Raw genomic sequence first — 21,327 nt, forward strand, 5'->3', positions numbered from 1 at the left:
AAACCTAACTAATATGTGATATTTATATTTAGAGATAAATGGTTTTGTGTTTTTTTAGTACTACATAATTTTTTAATTAAAATTAAATTTTAAATTTATTGTCAATATTTTATTAGTTGTGTCTATCACATAACATCTTCACTAAATAAACAATGAATGTAATATGTATGCACTCGAAATGTAAAAATATATTATTTAACATTTATTTGTATTACTTTTTTCTAAAAGTTAATAATGATTAAAAATAATGGATAGACAAGTGACTTTTTTCTTTATATTTTAAAGAAAAATAATATTATTTTAAATAAAAAAGATATAAATGTTAATGTGTGTTATTTTTTTTTACTATCTTAGTCGAATGTGTCAAAAACTCATACTAGAGCCTAGAGCTAGGGCTAGTGGTGTTTGATAGCTTAACCAATTTGTACTTCCTATTGTCACTATCTACATCTCTCACAATACTTATACTGTGCTCACACCATATTTTGTTATACACTTTTTAATCTACTTTGTCTTATTCATTTATTTAAATCTTATATTTTTTAAAATTTTATTATCCGAATTTGGAAAATTAGGTAGGTATATGATGCTTCATTTCATGTTCATCAAATGTACCTAAAATAAAACTATAAAATAATAAACATACTAATGAAATAAATCACAAAAAATAAAAATATTTTTCCAAATAACCTCTTATGATATATTGGGCGGCTACACTTGATGCACCTATTTAGAGTCAATAGTGAATAAATGTAAATAAATGTGCATACTCTTACTTTTATATCAAAATTATATATACCACTCAAAAGCCTTTCTAATATTGAAAATTGAGGAATTTAAGTATAATTGAGCCGTTGTGAAAACCTTTAAGAAAGACTAGTTTTGGAAGTGTTTTCATTGCTTTTGCTATTTCCATTTATATCATTATTTTGTAGTTGAAAGAGTCCTCACGTGTTCTATAATACTAAAGCAATACCCACATGTCCAAAAACAAAGCCTTCATTCTCATCAAATATTGTTTTCATTATTTGGAATTTCTGTTGCATCAACTACTTCTTCAACTATTGCACCAACATCTTATCTCTCTTCCTAGGTAGTTGTTGTTTGTGATCTTTGTCTATGTTTTATTGCCTTTGTTGCTCTTTCTTGGTTCTATGTTTTATGGCTGTCTCTTTTTGTTTATGTGTTCATCATTTGTTTTGATAACAAATATGCATCAAAAAATAATAACCTTTGATAATGTTTATTTTATATGATAACTCTTAACATATATCAGTTGATGGAGTGAACTGAAGTGATGAGATCATTCAGTTGTTTGAGTTTTGGTTATTGTTTTTTTGTTTCTTAGTAAAATTCTGATTCTCTCTTGGATATTTTGTATTGTATGTATTACTTAGATTTGCACATAAACTGATTTGATCCTTTTATTTTATATATAATTGATTATTATTTGGGGTTTAATTTGAGTTATTTTTTTGGTGAATGCAATGCAACAATTACAATTGGATTGATCCATATCAAAGGTGTGGTAGGTGATACTTGGAAAAGAGATGGCTCAGAACCAAAAAGTTAGGTCAAACTGTGTATATGCTTCAAATCTCTATCATGAATGCAGAGATAGTTGCATGCAAAAAATCAAGGAAACCAAGTCTACTAAAACTAAAAAGAGTGCAGGTTAGTGGCCAATTATGCTTTGTTTATATACCTGTATTTTGTTGTGTGACCTGGAAATAGTTTCTCGGCTTGTAGGGTAAGGCTGTGTACGTCTACCCTCTCAGACTCCACTAAGTTGGAGCCTTGTGCACTGGTAGTTTAAGAATCACTTATATAGTGCTAACAATTGTAACTGATGCATGTACCTATTCTTCTGTGCCTGTTTTCATTTTTCCTTCTATTCTTATTTGTGATTTTGATATGCTCAAACTGTTCTTAATTTGTTATATACTTTGAGCTGAGTATTTCCTATTTGGTCTTAAATAAGAATACTGTAATGCTTCAAATTCAGCCAATATATTTGGAATGCCTAGCTGCCGTCTCGGAAAGCATGAACAATCTTTCTTTTTTGTATTTTTGTTCGAAGATTATCGCAGAAGTGTTGCAGATGGTGAGCGTGGCAAAAAGACGACCGGACAAAAACACACACACTCAGGCTGCCCTAAAGCATCCAATCCTTACCATGTGTGTGATGATTTTTGCAACAAAAGAATGTCAGGAGCTGATTCAGGTTTAACCCCTTTTTAATCTTCTATATAAGGATATCAATGTTGCTCATTTTTATCTAAATCGTAACATTCAACCGGTTATTTAGTTTGTATTCTTGTAGTGAATTTCTTAGCAGGCCAAGGCTCTGAAAATAGACAGATTTCTCTTTGTTTATTTTTACCACCTTATAAAAAGACTAGAGGATTTGAACAAATTAGATTTATCTCAAAGGGGATCCTAAGAAATATTTCAGGTTTTAATGCAGTACAGAATATCCTGCTTCTTCCATTTACTATAAGTCATGTAAACCAACCTCTTTGATTATATAAAACTAGTGTGGGATTTATCTATATTTTGCCAAGAAATAGATTGTTTATGGATTGAAAATAAACTCAGGTATCGTTTGATTAAACTCGGATTTCAACAACTTGTATGTACACATGATATAAACTATCTCGCATTTTGATCATGTTTGGTCATTTCATGAACTTCGTTCGATTAATAAATTTGCTTGCATGACTTGTCTGCTTATTTGTTTGATTAGTTAAAAAATGTTACTTTGAGGGTACTAAAGATATCATTGATATACTGAGAGAACTTCCACACACTATGAATATGTTTCTAAAACAATCCAAATTGCAGGTACATTGTCACTTGACAGGAGAAAGAAGTTAGGTTCTAAGCCAGAACCCCCGGTTCTTGACAGTGTTCCAGCCTCAAAAATCGGGGCTATTTATCTCTCTGATGCTTCATCGCCATCATTGAATCATTCCGAAGAGAAAATGGTGGAAACAAAACGAAGTGAGATAATACCAGTTTCTACAGAAATATTTATCCAAGATGTCAAGGTAGTGGTCTTTCTTTTCTCTTATGCTCTTCATGCAATTCTTTATAAAATTTTGTCTGCAAGTATACCAATGTTAAGCAACTATTTAGCACCATGCTTCAAAATGGTTGTCGCGCTGGTATCTGATGCATATCATATCCGATACTTCGATACTTTTTAGATACTTTTCATTTATATACCTTTTAATTATTTTATGAATTTTGTGTAAAAATATTTCTCAATCATGTCATATGGTTCCTAGTTAAGCAATAAGCATATATTTGACTTGTTTCTCTGACAGCCGGTTAATCACAAAGTCCAACCAAATAAGGATCGTGTGGAGTATGTTGCTGCCAACCCAATGGGAATAAAGCATGAATCGGACAAACACTCTTCACGGAAAGTTGTTCCGGTCACCAATGTTGATGCCACCGGAGGTCTCACTAAATCAGCTGATGGATCCATGGACTTCAATTTGTCTAATATTTCTCATGACTATGATGGAGAGGAGACCAAGTCTGTGGTTTCGGAATCGCGCGTTCCTGTTGGAAGATACCATGTAAAAGAAAGTTTTGCATCCATCCTGCTGTCCATCTTTGACAAGCATGGAGATATAGGTGCAAGCTGCCATTTGGAATCAGTCGTCATGAGGTCATACTACATAGAATGTGTGTGCTTTGTGGTGCAAGAGTTACAATCAACCTCAATAGTTCACCTAACCGAGTCCAAAGTCAAAGAAATGTTGGCAATTCTTAAGGATGTAGAATCTGCTGAACTTAATGTAGCTTGGTTGCGTAGCATACTCGACGAAATTGCTGACAACATGGATTTCATTAATCAGCACGGGGCTGCAGAGGTTGCAAACGCTAACTCTGATCGTGAGATGGAATTGTTGAGGAAAGAGCTGGAATCAGAACTGGAAACCTTGGCTGAGAAGGAACTAGAGGTAACTGATACTAAAACAAGGATCGAAGAGATTAACAAGCATTTGATCAAGCTTGAGCTGAAGAAATCTTATCTGGACAAGAACATGTTATATATCAAGTCCAAGGTTAATAATTTTGATATCAAATCCATGCTAGATGAACTATTTTAATGCAACCCCTTAGAAAATTTGTCTCTGAAGTGCACCCTTAGTATTGTGGTAATGTTTAACAAGTGGAATATGCTGCTGAATAAAAATGCACATGAGCTTTAGCTTCAAGCTAGGTAATAATATATGAATGCATATTGCATCTTAGACTCATGCAGCCTCATAATTGGACTTCAATTATTTATGTTTAGTTATTTATAAATGGTATCTTATTATTCCAACAATATTGAGTTGATGGTATTGTGTTAGCTTGTTGAATTTATGACATGTAAACTTATATGTTGAGGGTGTAAGCAAAAACTGATTCACCTTTAGATTATTAGTGAATTAATTTTTCAAAGTACTTTATATTAAATCAGGTGCACAAAATATTAACTATAAGGATAATATAGAGAGTAGCTCCATGATTGAATGCAGTGATTACTGCTTCATTGTTATAGCTTAAGCAAAAATCAGGGTGCAGCAACAGGATTCATGTTTGTTTTTCAATCACAATCTCTTTTATCTATTGATGATTAAAGCCAGTTTTGTAGTTTTCACTAGTAACTGGATTGTTATCTGAAGTTCTTAGTTGTGTTTAAGACTAAGGGGTGTTTGGAGGAGCTTATGGAGAGTATATTGGACTTTTGAGAACAACTTATGAAAAATAACTTATAGCTTAATGAGTAATCACTTAATTAAGCTATTTATTATTTACCAAATGCACCCTAAGTTATGAGAGCAGAATTTTAATAAGGAATAGGGAACCTCTTCCTCAGGTCTATACATGAATAGGAGCTACCCTTGAGATGGATTTTAATGAGATGAATTCTCATGTATAAGTTCATTTATGTTTGAAGTTTAATTAATATTTCAAGTACATTATACTAATATTAAGGTGACAGTGTTTATTCTGATACACTTCCACAGACACTCTCTACATACACAACACAAGGACATAAACTCTCCTTTGCAATTGAAGGCCCTTGTAGAACAAAAGCATGTGTATGCCTATAGCTTTGAAACTGGCAAACCTGTAATTATATAAGCCTATTGTCAAGAGGGTTTAAACCAAAACAAAATTTTGGCCTAAGTGTTTAACAATATAAAATGTTGTTATATATTACCAAGGGCTTTTGCATTAACTATGCTTGGGCTTGCAGCTGGAGGTGGAGCATTCTCATCAAGGAATTGTTCCACCTTATTGGCATCAAACCAAACTGGATACCCTTTAATTTTTCCCTGTATTTCATGAGGAGCTTCATCAATACACTGAGAATTTAAGTGATCATACAAATATATCAGATGAAAAAGCATATACCAGCACATTTAGAGCTGCTAATGTGGCCATTCCTTCACGGGTCCACTGCAAAGATAGATAAAATAATTCATTGTTTGTGCATGTCAATTAACTTTCATAATGTAAGTGTTAGAGCAGACTGCGGTCGGGGAGCCTCTAACCACCGAGGAGTTTCATTGTTACCAGAGTATGGGAAGAGTGGAGAGTCACAAGTGAGACACCACGACTTGAACCAAAACCTTAAGGCATTAGTTCCATAGGACTTTTCTACTTATAAAATTTTTCACTCCTCCCCTCATATCCAATGTGAGACTTCACACTTGAATAAATCCAACAGTAAGGGTAAGAACTACCTTGGAAGCCGATGCAATATGAGGTACCACAATGGCATTCTTCAACTCTGCAAGTCCAGGTTTCATGTAGGGCTCATCCTAAGAAAAAGTTAAATCATATAGAGAGTTTAAGAGATAGATTAACAAATTCTAGTATTCAGAGATAGGGAAGGTTCAATTACCTCAAACACATCAAGACCTACTCGAAACAATGGATTCTGTCGTAAATGCTCCACAAGTGCAACTTCATCAACAACAGGTCCTCTACTGCAGTTTATAAGAATTGCTTCCTGTAATAGGGATATCATTAGTAACAGAGTTTGCATCTCTTTATGCCGGAAATAAATTAGATTTTAGATCAAAAGTTTGTTCTTTAAGTTTTACCTTCTTCATCTTGGCGAGTCTCTCCTTGTTGACGAGATGATAAGTAGTTTTGTCCAAGATCGGATGAAGACTGATCTACAAAAGGGTCCATGATAAACCATATTATTCGAAATAAGTCGAATGTAACATGCTATGCTAGTACGTTAAATTCGCAGCATCGAGTTCTTACTAGATCTGCCTCCTGGAGGACCTCATCCATTGTTGATGCCCTTTTCCAAGTTACTGGTTGTTCACCATTTGCTTTCAAGAATTCAGCATAAGCTGCAATAGGAATAAACAGAATCATCACTTCGCAGCAATATGGTTTATAAATAGAGGTGAGTGGTGGGGTAGGATCATGCCTGTGACAAACTTTTCTAGCCGAGTCGCCTGGTAGAGATCGTAGTAAATTAGGTTCATCTTGAACCCTTCAACCTGATTCAAAGGATATACTTCTAAGATTACCCTTGCCAACATTGAATATGCTGATCATATGGATAATCAATATTATCATTCATCAATTTATAAGCTATTGGTTTTCATACAAAAAATGCAATTTATCAATTCAACCTAGAGTAGGAAGAACACCAAATCTGAGATTTATTGAAAATTTGACATCTTACCATCATTCTTGCATAAGCTGATCCGATTCGGCCGGCTCCAATAACGCCAACCGTTTGTCCTTTCAGCAGGTTTCCAACAAATCTACCAAAACCAAAGCAGTCATTCCAGCCACCAGAAGAGTTATGTCAAAAATACAATCTAGTATTCGAAGACGAGCAAAGAATATAAGTTCACTGTATCTTAACATTATTACTATTAGAATGAAGCAAGAAAAGCATGTGAATAGTTTTCATACAGATGAGGTAGCCATCCATCGTATAGTCCTGCTCTCATGAACTCATCGGCCTCGACTATCCTTCTTGCAGCCGATAAAGAGAGTGAAGCTGCTAGCTCCGCTGTTGTCTCAGTCAGCACTCCCTAACAAATAAATGATGGACTAATGTTAGAATCAGTATTTTCTCCTCAAGGCTATCACTTCTTTGCTCATGAAACATACTGAGCAGAACTAAAACCACTTTAGCATCACATATTAAAAAATATACTAGTAGTCTTTTCTGGTACCAAATATATTATAACCGACAACCCAGTACACTAGACTTCCACCTGATAGATAAGGTTTGGACTTTGGAGAGGGTAAATGCACGCATCTAATCCCCTGCAAGTGGAGAGACTATGTGTAGAATTTAAACCGGTGACAACTAGGTCGCAGTTATATTATCAAAGAAACATTCTTCCAAGCAAAAATTGCAGCTTTACAAAAAGAAAAGCCACATGCATTTAATATATGAATTGTAATATGAAAGAGATAGCTTACAGGAGTATTTCCAACAGCAACACCATACTTGTTTGCAGCATTGACATCCACATTATTGTAACCAACTGCCATGTTACTGAAAGCTTTGCCTCCAGCTTTGCTCAAGGCAGAGAACAATTCTTCTCCCCAATCTTCAGTCAACTGTAATAACAACCAACTCCATCACATACTCGGTAACTCCAAAACCGAGAAAAACCCACACCAGAAAACAACAACAACCAAGCCTTTATCCTACTAGGTGGGGTCGGCTACATGGATCGAACGACGCCATAAAATAATAACAACAACAATACAAATATAAAAAAGCTTGATTTTTTATACTGATTAACCTCTTACTTCATGGAACTGATCATGATTTTGTTATCATTACCTGTCCTATAACTCCATCGCACTTATCACCAATCAAAGCAATAATGTCTTGAACTGACAGAATAGTTTTCTTCTCAGTACATATCTGATTAGTACACATGAAACGAAACAGGAATGAAAAATCTCTTAATTTACTAAGAAGAGAACACATGCATAGAAAAAGCAAACACCAATATAGAAAGAAAGTTGATTACTTCAACACGACAATCTTGTTGGACTAGAAGATTGATCCAACGAGTTCCTGGCATTGGTTTAGTGCTAATAACTCTGTATTTCCCATTTGGGTTCCATACCTCAATGGACACTGGCTTGGCCATGAAGCCAACAACAATAACAACACTGTTACCTTTGGAAGACTAGTTTAAGTACAAAGTTGAAGTGAAACACAGTACACTCAAATTTTGAGTTGGTCTTTCACATAAATATAATACATTGTAATATATGTGTAAAGATTTATCATAGTCATTCTATTATCCACCATTATTTGTAGTAGTTTTATTAATTGAAGTTGGGTATAAGATTTTTTGGTACTCTTTGGATAATGTGAGGTTTTATGAGGGGAAGAGATTGAGTTGAAGAAATGGAAGTGTACTTAGGCCTCATGTTGGGCACTAAGAGGATAATGTCCATCCTATTTCTCCAATGACAAAAATGGCTCCATAATTTTGTGGCTGATAATGAATTTGTGAATAGTTTATTTTCCACCGTTTAGGAATTAGCTATCAAAAACTTGTATTCTTCTTCCCTTAAAGTTGTCTACATGTATTTTATCGAACCCCACTTTGTTGTAGCTTCCTATATCATCTTTTTTTTTTTTGTTGAATATAGAGTTTTGAAATTTAATTTCATTAAAAAAAATTGTATGAATAAATTCCAGTCTACATGATTGTGGTTTGGAATTTCTCAATCTTTTCATCTATCTTATCAATGGTTTCTTTTATTCTCAATACTGGAAAAATGATTCTTCTATAGTAAAAATTAATTGTGACATTTATATGCTTATTTTATCGAACTTTTACCAAAGAATAGAAATCGGCTTTTTAACAAGAAAGTTTATTTTTCAGCTTCTGAAAGACTTTTTTTCTTCTTAAAACCATTTTTTTTAATATTAAAATCACATTTTTAAGTGGGTGAGATTGGTTTTTCATTAATGCACCAGGCTGAGATGTTGAGGCCTTACTTTTCCTCTAAGCTAGCCACAACCATGATTCCTATGCTTCCCCCCGTTTGATAATTTGACCCAAAGAACCTTGTTCTCCTGGAATCTACTTTGAGAGCCACGAAATACTCTTGTGATTAACTCTCTTTCCCGTCAATTCCAATGAAACAGACTGCTAGCCATTTTATTAAACCACATTAAGGAGGAAATCGTCCACCAACAACCATGGAGGAATAAAATAAATTCCAGATAACTTCAACCATGAAAATATCCTTTTGACAAGAGCTTATAGTGTCTAAATGAAATGCATGAGCTTTATTCAAAATACTAAAGCTTTTCATAAGTCTGCTAAAGTGTGAATTGAAAATCTGCTGTCAAAACATTATACCTTAAGGAAAAATAATAACCCAACATTTAAAAAGAAAGGGAAATGAGTATCCAAATAGAACTCACTGCGACCCAGGGTTTGAGACACCCTAAATATGCATACCACTATTTGAAAATCATCTTACACTTATAGAAAAATATTCTTCACATTTGCCATACTAGAGAACCTCCACGATATTTTACAAGTAACTCCATGCATTTGGTAACTTGAAAAGTATATGGCTCTTTGACAAATAACAGAATTAGCCTGAAGTGTTTAATCAGCTTATTTGGTGACTCGGTAAGCCTACAAACAAGGACCAATTCAGATCATTATCTTGATAAGTATACATACTCAGTAAAAATGATTGATAATTGTGTTTTTTAGTTCTAGAGGAGTCTCACCTTGACCCTTTTTAGTAACTCTTTAGCATCTTTGTCTGTTTTAAAGTGTACTCTCACAGGCTGCATATTCAATAAACAACAATTTAGCTTGTGCCACATGCTGGAAAATAAAGGAATGAAAGTAAGCTTCACTATAGCAATGAACGGTAAAACACCGACTACTGTTGCTTTGGCTGAGCTCACAATGAAAAGTCACAACATGCTATCAGCACCAATATGATACATTACCAAGAGCAGCCAAAGCATGAGGATAGCAGCACTGATGTCTCTCTTGTTTCCTCTCATGGGTTGGACCAACTTAATTTCGACATGAATACATTAATTAATTGAAGCACATGTAAATAGCCTCTAGAGCCTCAATAGAAATGTCATGAACTGTCCATACAAATGCAGAAGTATGAAATGAAAATGGTACTCTCTAAACAGATATACTAGTTTTGCTTTACTTGGAGAAGTTTATGTATTAAAACATTTAAGATATAATAACCCATCTACTTCATATAGCCTATTCAATCTGCAAACTAAAACCAACACATTAAATTTCAAACTCCCACACACTAGCCAATATGATTAGACATTCTGAATCTATTTAGATGGATTAATCTTTAAAAGAATTTCACAAACAAAAGCAACAGAATATGGCACGCTATATGCTTGCAGCATATTAATATAAGAATGAAAAAATCAAATTCAAGAAGATGCATAAACATAATAAGAAAAATCACCTCCAAAATTTTATTCAATGACTTTGACAAAGCTGATTTAAGATCAGCTGGATGCAACTCCCCACTTTCATAGTCAGCAGCCAGCTCTTCAAAGTTTTTGAATGTCCTACATTGAATGGAAACATAAGCACATCAACCAAACATTTTTAGAGCAGAAAAGGATTGTAAAGCAGCCCAAACATCAAATATGTACCACATACTATTAGAGGATGAGCTAGAAAACTTACTTATCCCCACCATTAGCAGCACTACGCTCCACTTTGAATTCATTAAACCAGGGTAAAATAAGATACTTAACGTACTCCAAGCATGGGTTTTTTTGTACAACCTTTGGCGGGCAAAAGGCTTTCTTTATTTTCAGATTCACTTCAGCCTATGATATCCAAATATGAAGTTGAACAGTCAGAACATAAGTTTAAAAAAAAAATTAAGAGCACAATTATAAAAAAGAACCACCTGAAAAAATATGTAATATTGGAATAAAAGACCATAAATTTACACAGAATCGGCACTTTTATTCCTTCCGACATTTTCCCTTTTCATAATTTTGCAATTTTCAAAGATGGGTTAATAGTCAATTTGTTCCTCCAAATATCACAAATGTCACCAACTTAGTTCTCCAAAATATTTGCCACCACAGTAGTCCCTCAAATATTAAATCTAAGTCCTTCCCAGAAATTTGTCACCACATCAGTCCTTCAAACCATATTAGTCCTTAAAAGATTAAATTTGTCACAAACTTAGTTCCTTAAAGATTAAATGACTAAGTTGGTGGCACTGAATATGGTGTCTAATTGTGTACATGTCATTGTCTTCGTCGTAGTTAAATGATCTTTACATGACATTTTAAGTCTAAAAATCACCATTTTTTAAATCATTAATCAGCATGCATAGAACACTTTTTTACATAACCTATATTATAAATATATGGTGAAGTTCATAGAATATGAGTACTTCTTTATAGTCATTTGTCAAAGATTAACAGCATTTTAACATAGAGACTAATTTGTTGACTAATTCAATCTATGAAAGACTAATATAGGGACTAACTTGGTGACAAATTTAATCTCTGAGAGATTAATATAATGACAAATTTTACTGGAGGACTAAGTTGGTGGCAAATGTAATCTTTGAGGGACTAATATGGTGATTAATTTCTTTGGAGGACTAAATTGATGGCAACGTGATTTTTGGAGTACGGAGTACCAAATTGAGTATTAACTCTTTCACAAATGTGAAAAAAGATTTTCTTCACCTGGCTGTCCTTATGCCCAACACATAATGCAACTGGAAGACAGTAGATCTTCACTTTTGTAATAATGACAAATTTAAGACCCTTGCTCTTGGACATAGAGAGTTTATTGGGAGAGGAGCATAAAACCCTAAATTTACTACACTTAGCACAACTTACCTCCTCATCTTCCATGAAAATGGAAGATAATGGGTCACTTTTTGACATCTTCTCTTGCCCTTCCTGTAGACCAGGTAACATGTCTGCAAATCACCCCTGAATCAATTAGTAAGAAATACACAACTTCAATAAATATTAATCTAAAGAGGAAAATTTGGAAAATACGGTGTGACAAGATAATGGGTTTGTTCTTCCTCTTAATGTCATCACAGTACTCCCTCGCGAGGACATTCACTTTTCGCTGATCCATTCCCAATTGGCAGATGTCGGCCTATTTTAATATAAAAAAGTTCATGCATTACTAACTAATATATTTCAAGCAAATTCACACCCATAGTTTCACAACTAAGCACATAAGATTTATGAGACAAAACAACATGAGTAGAAAGCCGTAAAAAGTATAGAAGCCAAACAAAAATAGGACAGTAAATACCAATGACAGCAAAAGATAAGTTAGGTGAAGATATCATTAAGTAGTCACTAAACAATTAAACAATTTCAAATTCCATTTTTACTGCTGCAAGTGTGATGATTATGAATAAATTTATTTTTGGACAGTTTTCTACAGTAATCAACACTCAACAATCTATACAAAAGTTATAAAAAAAGTTTATGCAAAGGCACATATGTAGCAAACAACAGAAATGAACCTTGAGGAAAAATATGTCAGCACACTGCATGCATGGATAGAATATCTGAGCAGCAGTCAATTCTTCAGTTTCACTCCGTCCCATTATTTGGCTACACCTATAATTTGGGTAAAAACAAAACATGAGGTAGCATTTTAAGTATAGATTCACCATTTAATAGGTCTGTATATCATACAAAAAAATTGAAGGAAAAAACAAAAAGAAACCTGATAATCCTTTTAAGGTTGTTCTTCTGAGCTATATCCAACACAAGAGGCCAGTATTCATCAGCTCTCGCATTAATCTCCTTCGATGACCACAAAAACTCAACTTTTCCTCCTTCCAGATCCATCCCAACAGCTTTCCAAATCTCAATCAAGTAACGGCCAACTATCTCAATCTTCTTCAAATCTCCCCCCATTTTATTGTTTAGCTTGGCAAACCAATCGGCAATCCATATTTTGACACGGCAACCAGAAGATGTTAGCTTGTTCACATTGATTGTCTTCATAACTCCCTATATATATGCAAGTAAAAGGATATAAGCCAACAACCTCCAAAGATTCATATAACCTGACAACTCAACTATTCACTATCTATCTGTACTAAAATCTAATTTTGATTCTTCCATTTTCAAGCAGCAATATCAACATTCAACAATTTTAAAAAAGAAATCACTTGGACAATATAAATCAATTCATTATTTATCAATATTGAGATGAGACTAGTTTTTTCGGTACTACCGAGGGTATCCCCTCGTTATAGGTAAGGAACTGATCTTTTTTCAGGGTCCGTGGTTGCCCCTCCAAACAAGTGTCGCTCTAAGGAATCAAATCAATACCTTGACCTTTTGGGTTTTTCTAGGGATCTAGTAGGATCTTACACCACTGTACCAACGCATTGTTGGTAGATGAGTATAATTTGAAAGTAAAAAGGAAAAGGACCTGAGCAATGTGCATTCTGCCAGAGGGTTCAAAGCCATCATAGCAAATTGGTTCAGGCTTCTTAGCAAGCAGGTTTCGGAGTTCTTCTTCTTGAATGCACTCTTCCCCAATATTCCTTATGGTCTGAAACCTCTCTTCCAAACTCAACCTAAGACATGAAATACCCTAGATCAGGGAAATTAAACCTCTAAACCCTAATTGAGTGAATGATAAAGAACATAACTTACTCATGATTTGAATTTGGATTGGATGAGTCAGCAATTTCAGGTTTGGAGACAGACAAGGATTGAACAGCTTCTGTGACTGCAGCTTCAGGTGATTGTTCCATTGGTGGTTTTCACTGTTTACAATGGTTTATAATGTCATCATGTCAATCATAGATAATAAGTGTTGTGATGTAAAAACCAAACAAATTAGAATGGAATAATGAGATAACAGAGAAAGAGGTGAAAGAGGAAGAAGGGAAATACGTACGTGGAGGTGGAGTGGTGGTGTTAGATCCGTAGAAGGTGGAGATGGTGAGTGCCGCCGCCGCTGCCAACAGTGAAGTGAAAATGGGAAGAAAGGGTAAGGACTCGAGATAACAATGTGCGCGATGGGTCCTATCATACACGGAGCACATCTGTTCTACCTAAAGTGTGTCACTCCACCATGTGATACTGTGCTTGTGATTGATTGTAAAAAAAAAATGATTAAGTATTTTTTTCTGAAATCATAAATAATGGCACATGAAGTAATACACTTTTATGTATATTCATATTTAATTAATATTTATATATAATTAACATATGTATAAATAGGTATTACATGATATTTTTTGGTATTATTAAGTGTATTCTCACTTTTTAATAATAAATTAATTTTTGTTGGGTTTGTGATTTCTCTTCACAATATGTGTCCTTCCAAGAATTAGACATTAGATATTAAAGATATAGTAGGTATTACACATGAACAATAATAATTCAGAAAAATATATATTATTTTATTTGTTGTTGAATCATTTATGGTTCATATATTAATGAGAAGAACAATAATATTTATAGAAAAGGGATATATTATTTTATTTGCTGTTGCATCATTTAATAATTGATTCTAATATATATGAATAATGAATAATATATTTATTTTGTAGAAACTTTACATCGTAAGTAATATATATTAAATAATAATAAAATAGATTATATATTTCAAATATGATAATTGTTGTGATATGTAAGGTATTGTTGTAGGTACTTGTTGTAAACATTTTTATGAATATATATATTTTTGTCATCCAAGGATGTAAGGTTAGGTTAGTTTGATGTATTTGACTGTTTAGCCTCAAGCAAGAATGTACTAGGAAATTATAAAAAAAAAATTCTAAGTAGGTGTCTTTAGACTTTTACCTTATGCATAAGAATCATATTTTTTAATCTTTATATTGTATAAAATGTGTATTCATATAACACAGTATTTTCATATTTAATTTATTGAGTATATTCTCCTATTAGGGATATTCTTGCAACTTTTTTTGAAAGACATATTTATCAAATACATTAAGGTGACCTATTATTAATCAAACCTTTTAGAAATACCAAAAATATATTAGTCTAATTGTATGAGGTACCACTAGATTTATGAGATAATCAAAAGGTCATGAATTCGATTCATATGAGCGACATTTGTTGGAAGAATAATCATACACCTATAAATGAATTAGTTCTTTATTAAAAAAGTAAGAAAATATCTTTGATTATACCAAAAAATAACATTTAGAAAATGGGTCTTGCTATATATTATTAATGTTGTATTGGTGTAACATTTCAAGGGATGATTTATTAATTAAACAATATACCACTAATCTAAGGGTGATAACAGATCATACTATCTATCAGATGTATATTACTCGACTTATAACAAATTAGGTTAGACTCAAGTTTTTTGAAAAATATATTTAGTTTAACATGTGAGGTTTTAGACCACCTAAAATGTCCATTAAGTATAGAAGGCCGACCAATTTAGTTATATTATATAACAATATTCATATTATGATATTTTAATATAACTAATATTATCATATATGTAATTTATATAAAGATATATAATTTTAATATTAGTTAGATAGACATAGTTAAAAGTGAGCTTATAAGTCCATATAAATGTAGACATAGTGATTTATTTAATTATCACTAGCGTGTTGACAGTTACTATCGTGTCTGTCAATCCGCTTTCCTATCATTTATAATGTATAGTTTGTATGTCATAAATGTTAAATATAATATTTTGTGTTAAATATTTGTAATCTACATTTGAATTTATTTGATTGGTGTAATGTTCTGCATTAAAGACTGATAGTCATAATGTAAGAATAAAAAATAATTAACCAAATAATATGAGCATATATTAGGTGGAGAGGAACATTAAGTTATATATATATATATTTTTTTGTAAAAATTAGAAAATAATGAGGGCAAAATAGGGAGAATCACAAATTACACCATGATGGATAGTTATTTTGGGTTTTCCTAACATATATATAATATAGAATGTCTTTTAATGGGCTAACAAGTAAGACCAACTTTTAAATAGGCTAGACCCAAACTTTGAATTTTTTAAAATTGACTAACAAAGTCAAACCCAGACATGTTTCCACCATTGCAAATAACAATATATACCTATATATTAGATTGAATCATACTGATACCTCTGAGTTTTATTGAAATTATACAATTCATTCTTCACTTTTTTTAACATAATAAGTATAATTTTTGTATAATTTAATAATAAGTATAATTTTTTAAACAAAAAATGTGATAAATATAATTTAATTAAACAAAACATAATATAATGTGGATACAAATTCAAATAATATATAAGTCAATACCTCTTTATTATTTTTGGTTCATTACGATATAGTATAAGAGCGATTTAAACAATATCTCTTTAGAATTGTTGATGCATTTTGTAGCAAAAAATAATAAATGTACATTGATTTGTGTATTATTTAGATTTGTCTTCACAATATACAATGTTTTGCTTAACTTAATTATATTATCATATTTTTTGTTTAAAAGATTACACTTATTTCTCATGCAGGAGTGGTTAATATAATGAAAGTATAAAATTTAGGAGTTTGTATACATGTAGAAAAGTAAAAAATAGTTTGTGTAATTTAACTAAAACTCATATGATGTCAATGTAATTTACTCTATATATTATACCATCATTATTAGGATATTAATAAAGAACGTAAGAAATACTTTTATTTATTTCGAAAATATGTGACTTTGTAATGTAGAATGTTTTTGAAATATATACACACGTAGAGGTTTATATTAATCATTCATAAAAAAAATAGTGAAATTATTATTATAAAATGTATTTTTAAATAAAAATACATATATTTTAAATAAAATTAATGGGAATAATAAATTGAAACTAGATGTACGATTTTCATAACTATAATGTTGGTCGTGCTTTTAGTTAGTTTTTTTAGTGATTCTATTTAACAAAAAACTATGTAACAAAATGAAAATAATAAAACTATTTGATTGGTTTGATCCTATGTATAAAAAGCATATACATATTTTTGATGAGAATTTAGTGAATCATAGAGAATGGAGGTAGAAGGGTCATCGAAGAAGATGATAGCGACACAAGAGGAGATGGTTGAAGCTAGGGTTCCATTAGCGTATCGAGATCAATGCGCTCACTTATTGATCCCTCTCAACAAATGCAGACAATCCGAATTCTACCTTCCTTGGAAGTGTCAGAACCAACGCCACTCCTACGAGAAATGCGAATACGAACTCGTCATGGAGCGAATGCTTCAGATGAACAAGATCCGCGAAGAACAAGCCAACATCAATAATTCTCACCCTCAAGGTGCTGGCGTTCCCCTTATCCCCAAAACTGCAAATGCCTGAGGTATATTATCTTCGATTTCAATTGATTGTTTCAATTCGTCGATTTATTGTGATCTAGGGTTTATTAATTTGGGGCTTTGTCGAAATATTTTCACTTTTTTAATTTATTATTGAGGAGGTATTTGTCTTTATTTGAATTGATTGTGATTGATCTGCTCATGAGTAATTAGGCATCGGGATTGAACCCGGTTTTAACAATTTTTAGGAGCTAATTTTAGGAGACAGTAAAGTGTAACTCAAATTTTTGGTATTTTGTGACTCTTTGATGCTGATTTTTTATTAAGGGGAATGGGAAATGAGTAATAATTAATATGTAACTAGTTTCTGGGGTGAAAAGTAACATCAGATTCTTATATTGACTAATTTTGAGACTAATTGAACGCTATCGTGATAGTTAGGCTTGATTTCAAGTAATACTACTATAACTTATGGTTTGGATATCATTGATCTCATTGCTGCTTGCATTGGAGTTGGACTGGATTCAGTTGGTTATACATACTGTAATCTAAGTATTGTGTTGGACTTTGGACTGTTGGAGAACATTAATATTAAGTGTTTGCATGATATAAAATAGTTACTTGTTGAAACAAATGTAAATGAATTCATAACTTTTATACCTGTCATGTTATGTTACTTAGTATTAATGGTAATGGAAACCCTGTCAGATTATATCTCAGCTGTTCTGAATTAAATGGTTGGTTTTCAAATCTTATTTTATATTCCTTTCCGCTTTTCTGCCCCTTCATGTCTCTTCTCCTTTTTTCAATATGTTCTTGAGGGGTTTTGCTTTGAATGTTGGCTCTGATGCTTTTGTGATACAATTAAACGCTTCGTTCTAATGTTTGGTAACCGGTATTAAAGAGGCTATATCAGATAGTATGCTTACTATAATATGATCTCAAGTTTATGAGCCTTTTAAACAACTTTTAGTTGTAAAGCCTGTAAATGGTTGCACACAATTAAACAAACTGTCTCTCCCTTTTAAAAAAATAAACTAATTTGCCACATGAGAATTATGAATGTTGAATTTAGCATGCCGAGGAATCTGTACTTCTATTAATCACTTGTTTTTCTTCATGCTGAAGTGATATTTAAATAATGTGGTTTGGACTCTGTTTTGTTGAATGGCAATCTTGACTGATATGGCTTCCTTCTAAACCACTAGGGATCTAAAAGGGGCCAATTTTTTTTTGTTTTCCACAAGTGTAACAGTTAGTGTAAGCTATAAAGTCTCCCATTGTAAGCTTCATTTGTTTTTTTTCCATGGGTTCTTCAGATCTTGCCTTTTTTACCATCCTCCTTTTCAACCTGCTTTTGAGTCCCTTTCTAATGCCTTGTATGTTATTTGACTCATGTTCAACCTTTGGCAGGAACTTCTGCTTGGATCAGCTGTTCTTTCATGTTTTTCTATTGTTTGGAATCGAAGTTACTTGGAATGTTTATCCAGAGACAGCTGCAGATTGCTTATACTTTATTTCTACCTTTTCCCCCTGTTATGCACCCATGATTTACTTGAAGGAATAAAATTTGTAAACAATTCATAAAGGGATTTGCTAACTGTTTGATTTCACATGTTTTCCCCCCTCTCCTTAATCACATAATTGGTTTGGAATTTACCTTTGCATGCAATGCAAGCCTGCTGTTTTAAAAAGGCAACTTCTGCCGTATTTTTCTGTCTTGAATTGAGTTCATCGCTAGAAAGACAAAATGTATCTGGTAAATTATACAGGGTTTGATTTTTTTTGCATTTTCAATCAAAACTTAGCTTAAATATATTTTTGAAGTCGTAGTATATAGAGAGTGTTATCAGGTTATATATGTTGCAAGGTGCCTAGGGCTAGTGGGCGTATGTTAAGCCAGACCCTATTGGTTTTGGAAAGCATTTTTCCATTAGGACAATCACAGTTCCTTTTATATCCAACATGGAGTTTCTCTTGTGCATACTGTAACAACTTTGGTTCACCTAATCTTACCTTTTTTGTAGCCTAACATTTCTGAGTTGTGATCACAAATAGGTGAAGATTGAAATCCAAATGAGTTGTTAAATATAAGAGTTCATAATTTTTAGCAAGAGCGGAACCCAGTTAAAAATACTATCGAAAAGCACTTCCTGGTGCTGTGGCAAACAACTTGTGCAAGTTATGTAGGCCCAAGAGTGACTAAAAGCAGCTGATGGTGGTGTAGCTTCTGGATTACTAAACTGATCCACAAACTTAGTCTTGCATGTAATCTGGATTAGTCTCTTCTATTCATTTTTTACTTTTTTCTCCAATCCCACAAAATTTATATGTTCTTATATACCAAAATTTTATATTAATATCGTATATACCGAAATTTTGTTTATGGACTATGGTTAGTATATATGTTCTCTCCAAATGTTAATAACGGCCTGTTAATATCATATAAACAACACATGTAAGCAGGCCTAAATAATAAGATAATTTTATCGCATCACTAACAACCTCCAATCAAGTGTTGGATCTAAAAAATAAAATGGAATATAAAGAACTCAAATTATAAAGAACTTACATGTTTGTTGTATCCATTTAACTTACGTAATTTAGGTGTGTTGATGAATTAAAAAAAAGGTGAGGTTATGTGGTTATTATATATTAGCTCACTTGACACTGAAAAGATGAATAAAATATTAGGAGGTTGAAGAAGTTTGTTGTGATGTGAGTAATGATTGAAGAAAGGCACCCCCACCATATTGACTTTACATCCTGAAGGTGTATTAAGTTAGGTATAAAAAGTTTGAAATTATGGTGTTATGGAGAGAAAGAAAGAGAGAGTTTTATTAACTTTGACATATTCAGTGGTGGGGTTCAAATCAAACTCTCCTTCCCTGTTTGACTATATAACAATCAAGGGCTAACATGTGCTGTTAACTTCATTATTAACCAATGTTTTTGGAGCACTGGATTTGAGATTAAAAGGTACAAGGTTAATATCATTGACTTAAGTGTTTCCTTCATGGATTTTGTGATGGGATTGTTTTGTTAGGTTTCTCTTTTTAACGTTTTCTTTCTACCATGTTAGGCAATTATTGACGTAGAAAACAACAATAGAGACAAAGCCAACTAACAAGTATGAAACAAAATTAAAATAGACTCAAGGTACCAATCTTCAAATAAAAAGTTTATGAGATCATAAATAGCTAATATTTTGTTACAAGATAACCTAATAAATGATAAACAGAAGTCTAATTACGATAAACATAACTAGAATATTGCAAAAAGACATTATTTTGGCATTTTCTAAAAATAAGTTGGTTGATTTGGCTAATTTAACTAACAAAGTCATTGGTTTTATAAAATAATAGAGTCGATGATTCATATTAATTATTAGTCATGACCAATCATATGAACTACTCAAACCGATTATGTATCTATTTTAGATCGAACTAGTTGACCCATTGTACTAGAATAATATTTTTGGGTTAACCCACACTCCAATATTAAATATGACAATTTTAAGCCTAGAAGAAAAGGAAAAATTGTATTTAATTGACTGCATTTTGCAATCTGCATACCCTATTAATTAATGTCATATTTCTAAATGGGGAACAGTTGAGGACTTAGTATATCTTAGATAATGTGCGTCCTAGCTAGCTCGGCTATTGACAAGACTCAACATAACTATAAATAAAGGGAATAAATGTAAATTAGCATAAAGTTTGATATCAGAGTTAATGCACAACCTAACCATAAGAATTCACAATAGTCTCACCTGCATAATAGAATACAAATAAATACAATAAAGTGAGTAAATAAGTATTTATATATTCACTTATGTGGTATTTGTTATTATGAATGACCCTTTTTATCATATTCCTTAAAATGTAATATCTCAGCTTCTAAAATGAGATTTATTAATGTATAACTGCATTCATCAAACTAAACCCTACCATAAAAAGAGATAAACTATAAGTAATGTTCCTA

At 32.4% G+C, this 21,327-nt stretch overlaps 4 protein-coding genes across 4 annotated transcripts; 2 read left to right on the plus strand and 2 right to left on the minus strand.

Annotated features, from left to right (window-relative positions):
- Positions 987-4,356, plus strand: LOC109354511. The gene is made up of 7 exons (XM_019597072.1): positions 987-1,093; positions 1,524-1,674; positions 2,081-2,224; positions 2,845-3,050; positions 3,330-4,120; positions 4,183-4,233; positions 4,270-4,356. Exons 2-6 carry the CDS (start codon positions 1,551-1,553, stop codon positions 4,205-4,207), a joined length of 1,290 nt encoding a protein of 429 aa, XP_019452617.1. The 5' UTR covers positions 987-1,093; positions 1,524-1,550; the 3' UTR covers positions 4,208-4,233; positions 4,270-4,356.
- On the minus strand, positions 4,933-8,262 carry LOC109354512 (glycerate dehydrogenase-like). The gene is made up of 13 exons (XM_019597073.1): positions 8,037-8,262; positions 7,844-7,927; positions 7,474-7,614; positions 6,955-7,076; positions 6,719-6,800; positions 6,458-6,530; positions 6,286-6,377; positions 6,117-6,191; positions 5,915-6,022; positions 5,754-5,831; positions 5,422-5,466; positions 5,228-5,342; positions 4,933-5,134 (listed from the first exon to the last, which is right to left on the minus strand). Exons 1-13 carry the CDS (start codon positions 8,157-8,159, stop codon positions 5,112-5,114), a joined length of 1,161 nt encoding a protein of 386 aa, XP_019452618.1. The 5' UTR covers positions 8,160-8,262; the 3' UTR covers positions 4,933-5,111.
- Positions 9,298-14,074, minus strand: LOC109354513 (tyrosine--tRNA ligase 1, cytoplasmic-like). The gene is made up of 11 exons (XM_019597074.1): positions 13,956-14,074; positions 13,709-13,821; positions 13,482-13,629; positions 12,765-13,054; positions 12,559-12,655; positions 12,074-12,179; positions 11,909-11,991; positions 10,725-10,870; positions 10,498-10,603; positions 9,773-9,832; positions 9,298-9,674 (listed from the first exon to the last, which is right to left on the minus strand). The coding sequence occupies exons 2-11, from the start codon at positions 13,807-13,809 to the stop codon at positions 9,654-9,656; spliced, it is 1,158 nt and encodes a 385-aa protein (XP_019452619.1). The 5' UTR covers positions 13,810-13,821; positions 13,956-14,074; the 3' UTR covers positions 9,298-9,653.
- Positions 17,078-17,386, plus strand: LOC109353876 (NADH dehydrogenase [ubiquinone] 1 beta subcomplex subunit 7-like). Its single transcript, XM_019596237.1, has one exon. It carries the CDS (start codon positions 17,078-17,080, stop codon positions 17,384-17,386), a length of 309 nt encoding a protein of 102 aa, XP_019451782.1.

The sequence above is a fragment of the Lupinus angustifolius genome, chromosome LG08, assembly GCF_001865875.1.
Source record: "Lupinus angustifolius cultivar Tanjil chromosome LG08, LupAngTanjil_v1.0, whole genome shotgun sequence".
Taxonomy (NCBI): domain Eukaryota; kingdom Viridiplantae; phylum Streptophyta; class Magnoliopsida; order Fabales; family Fabaceae; genus Lupinus; species Lupinus angustifolius.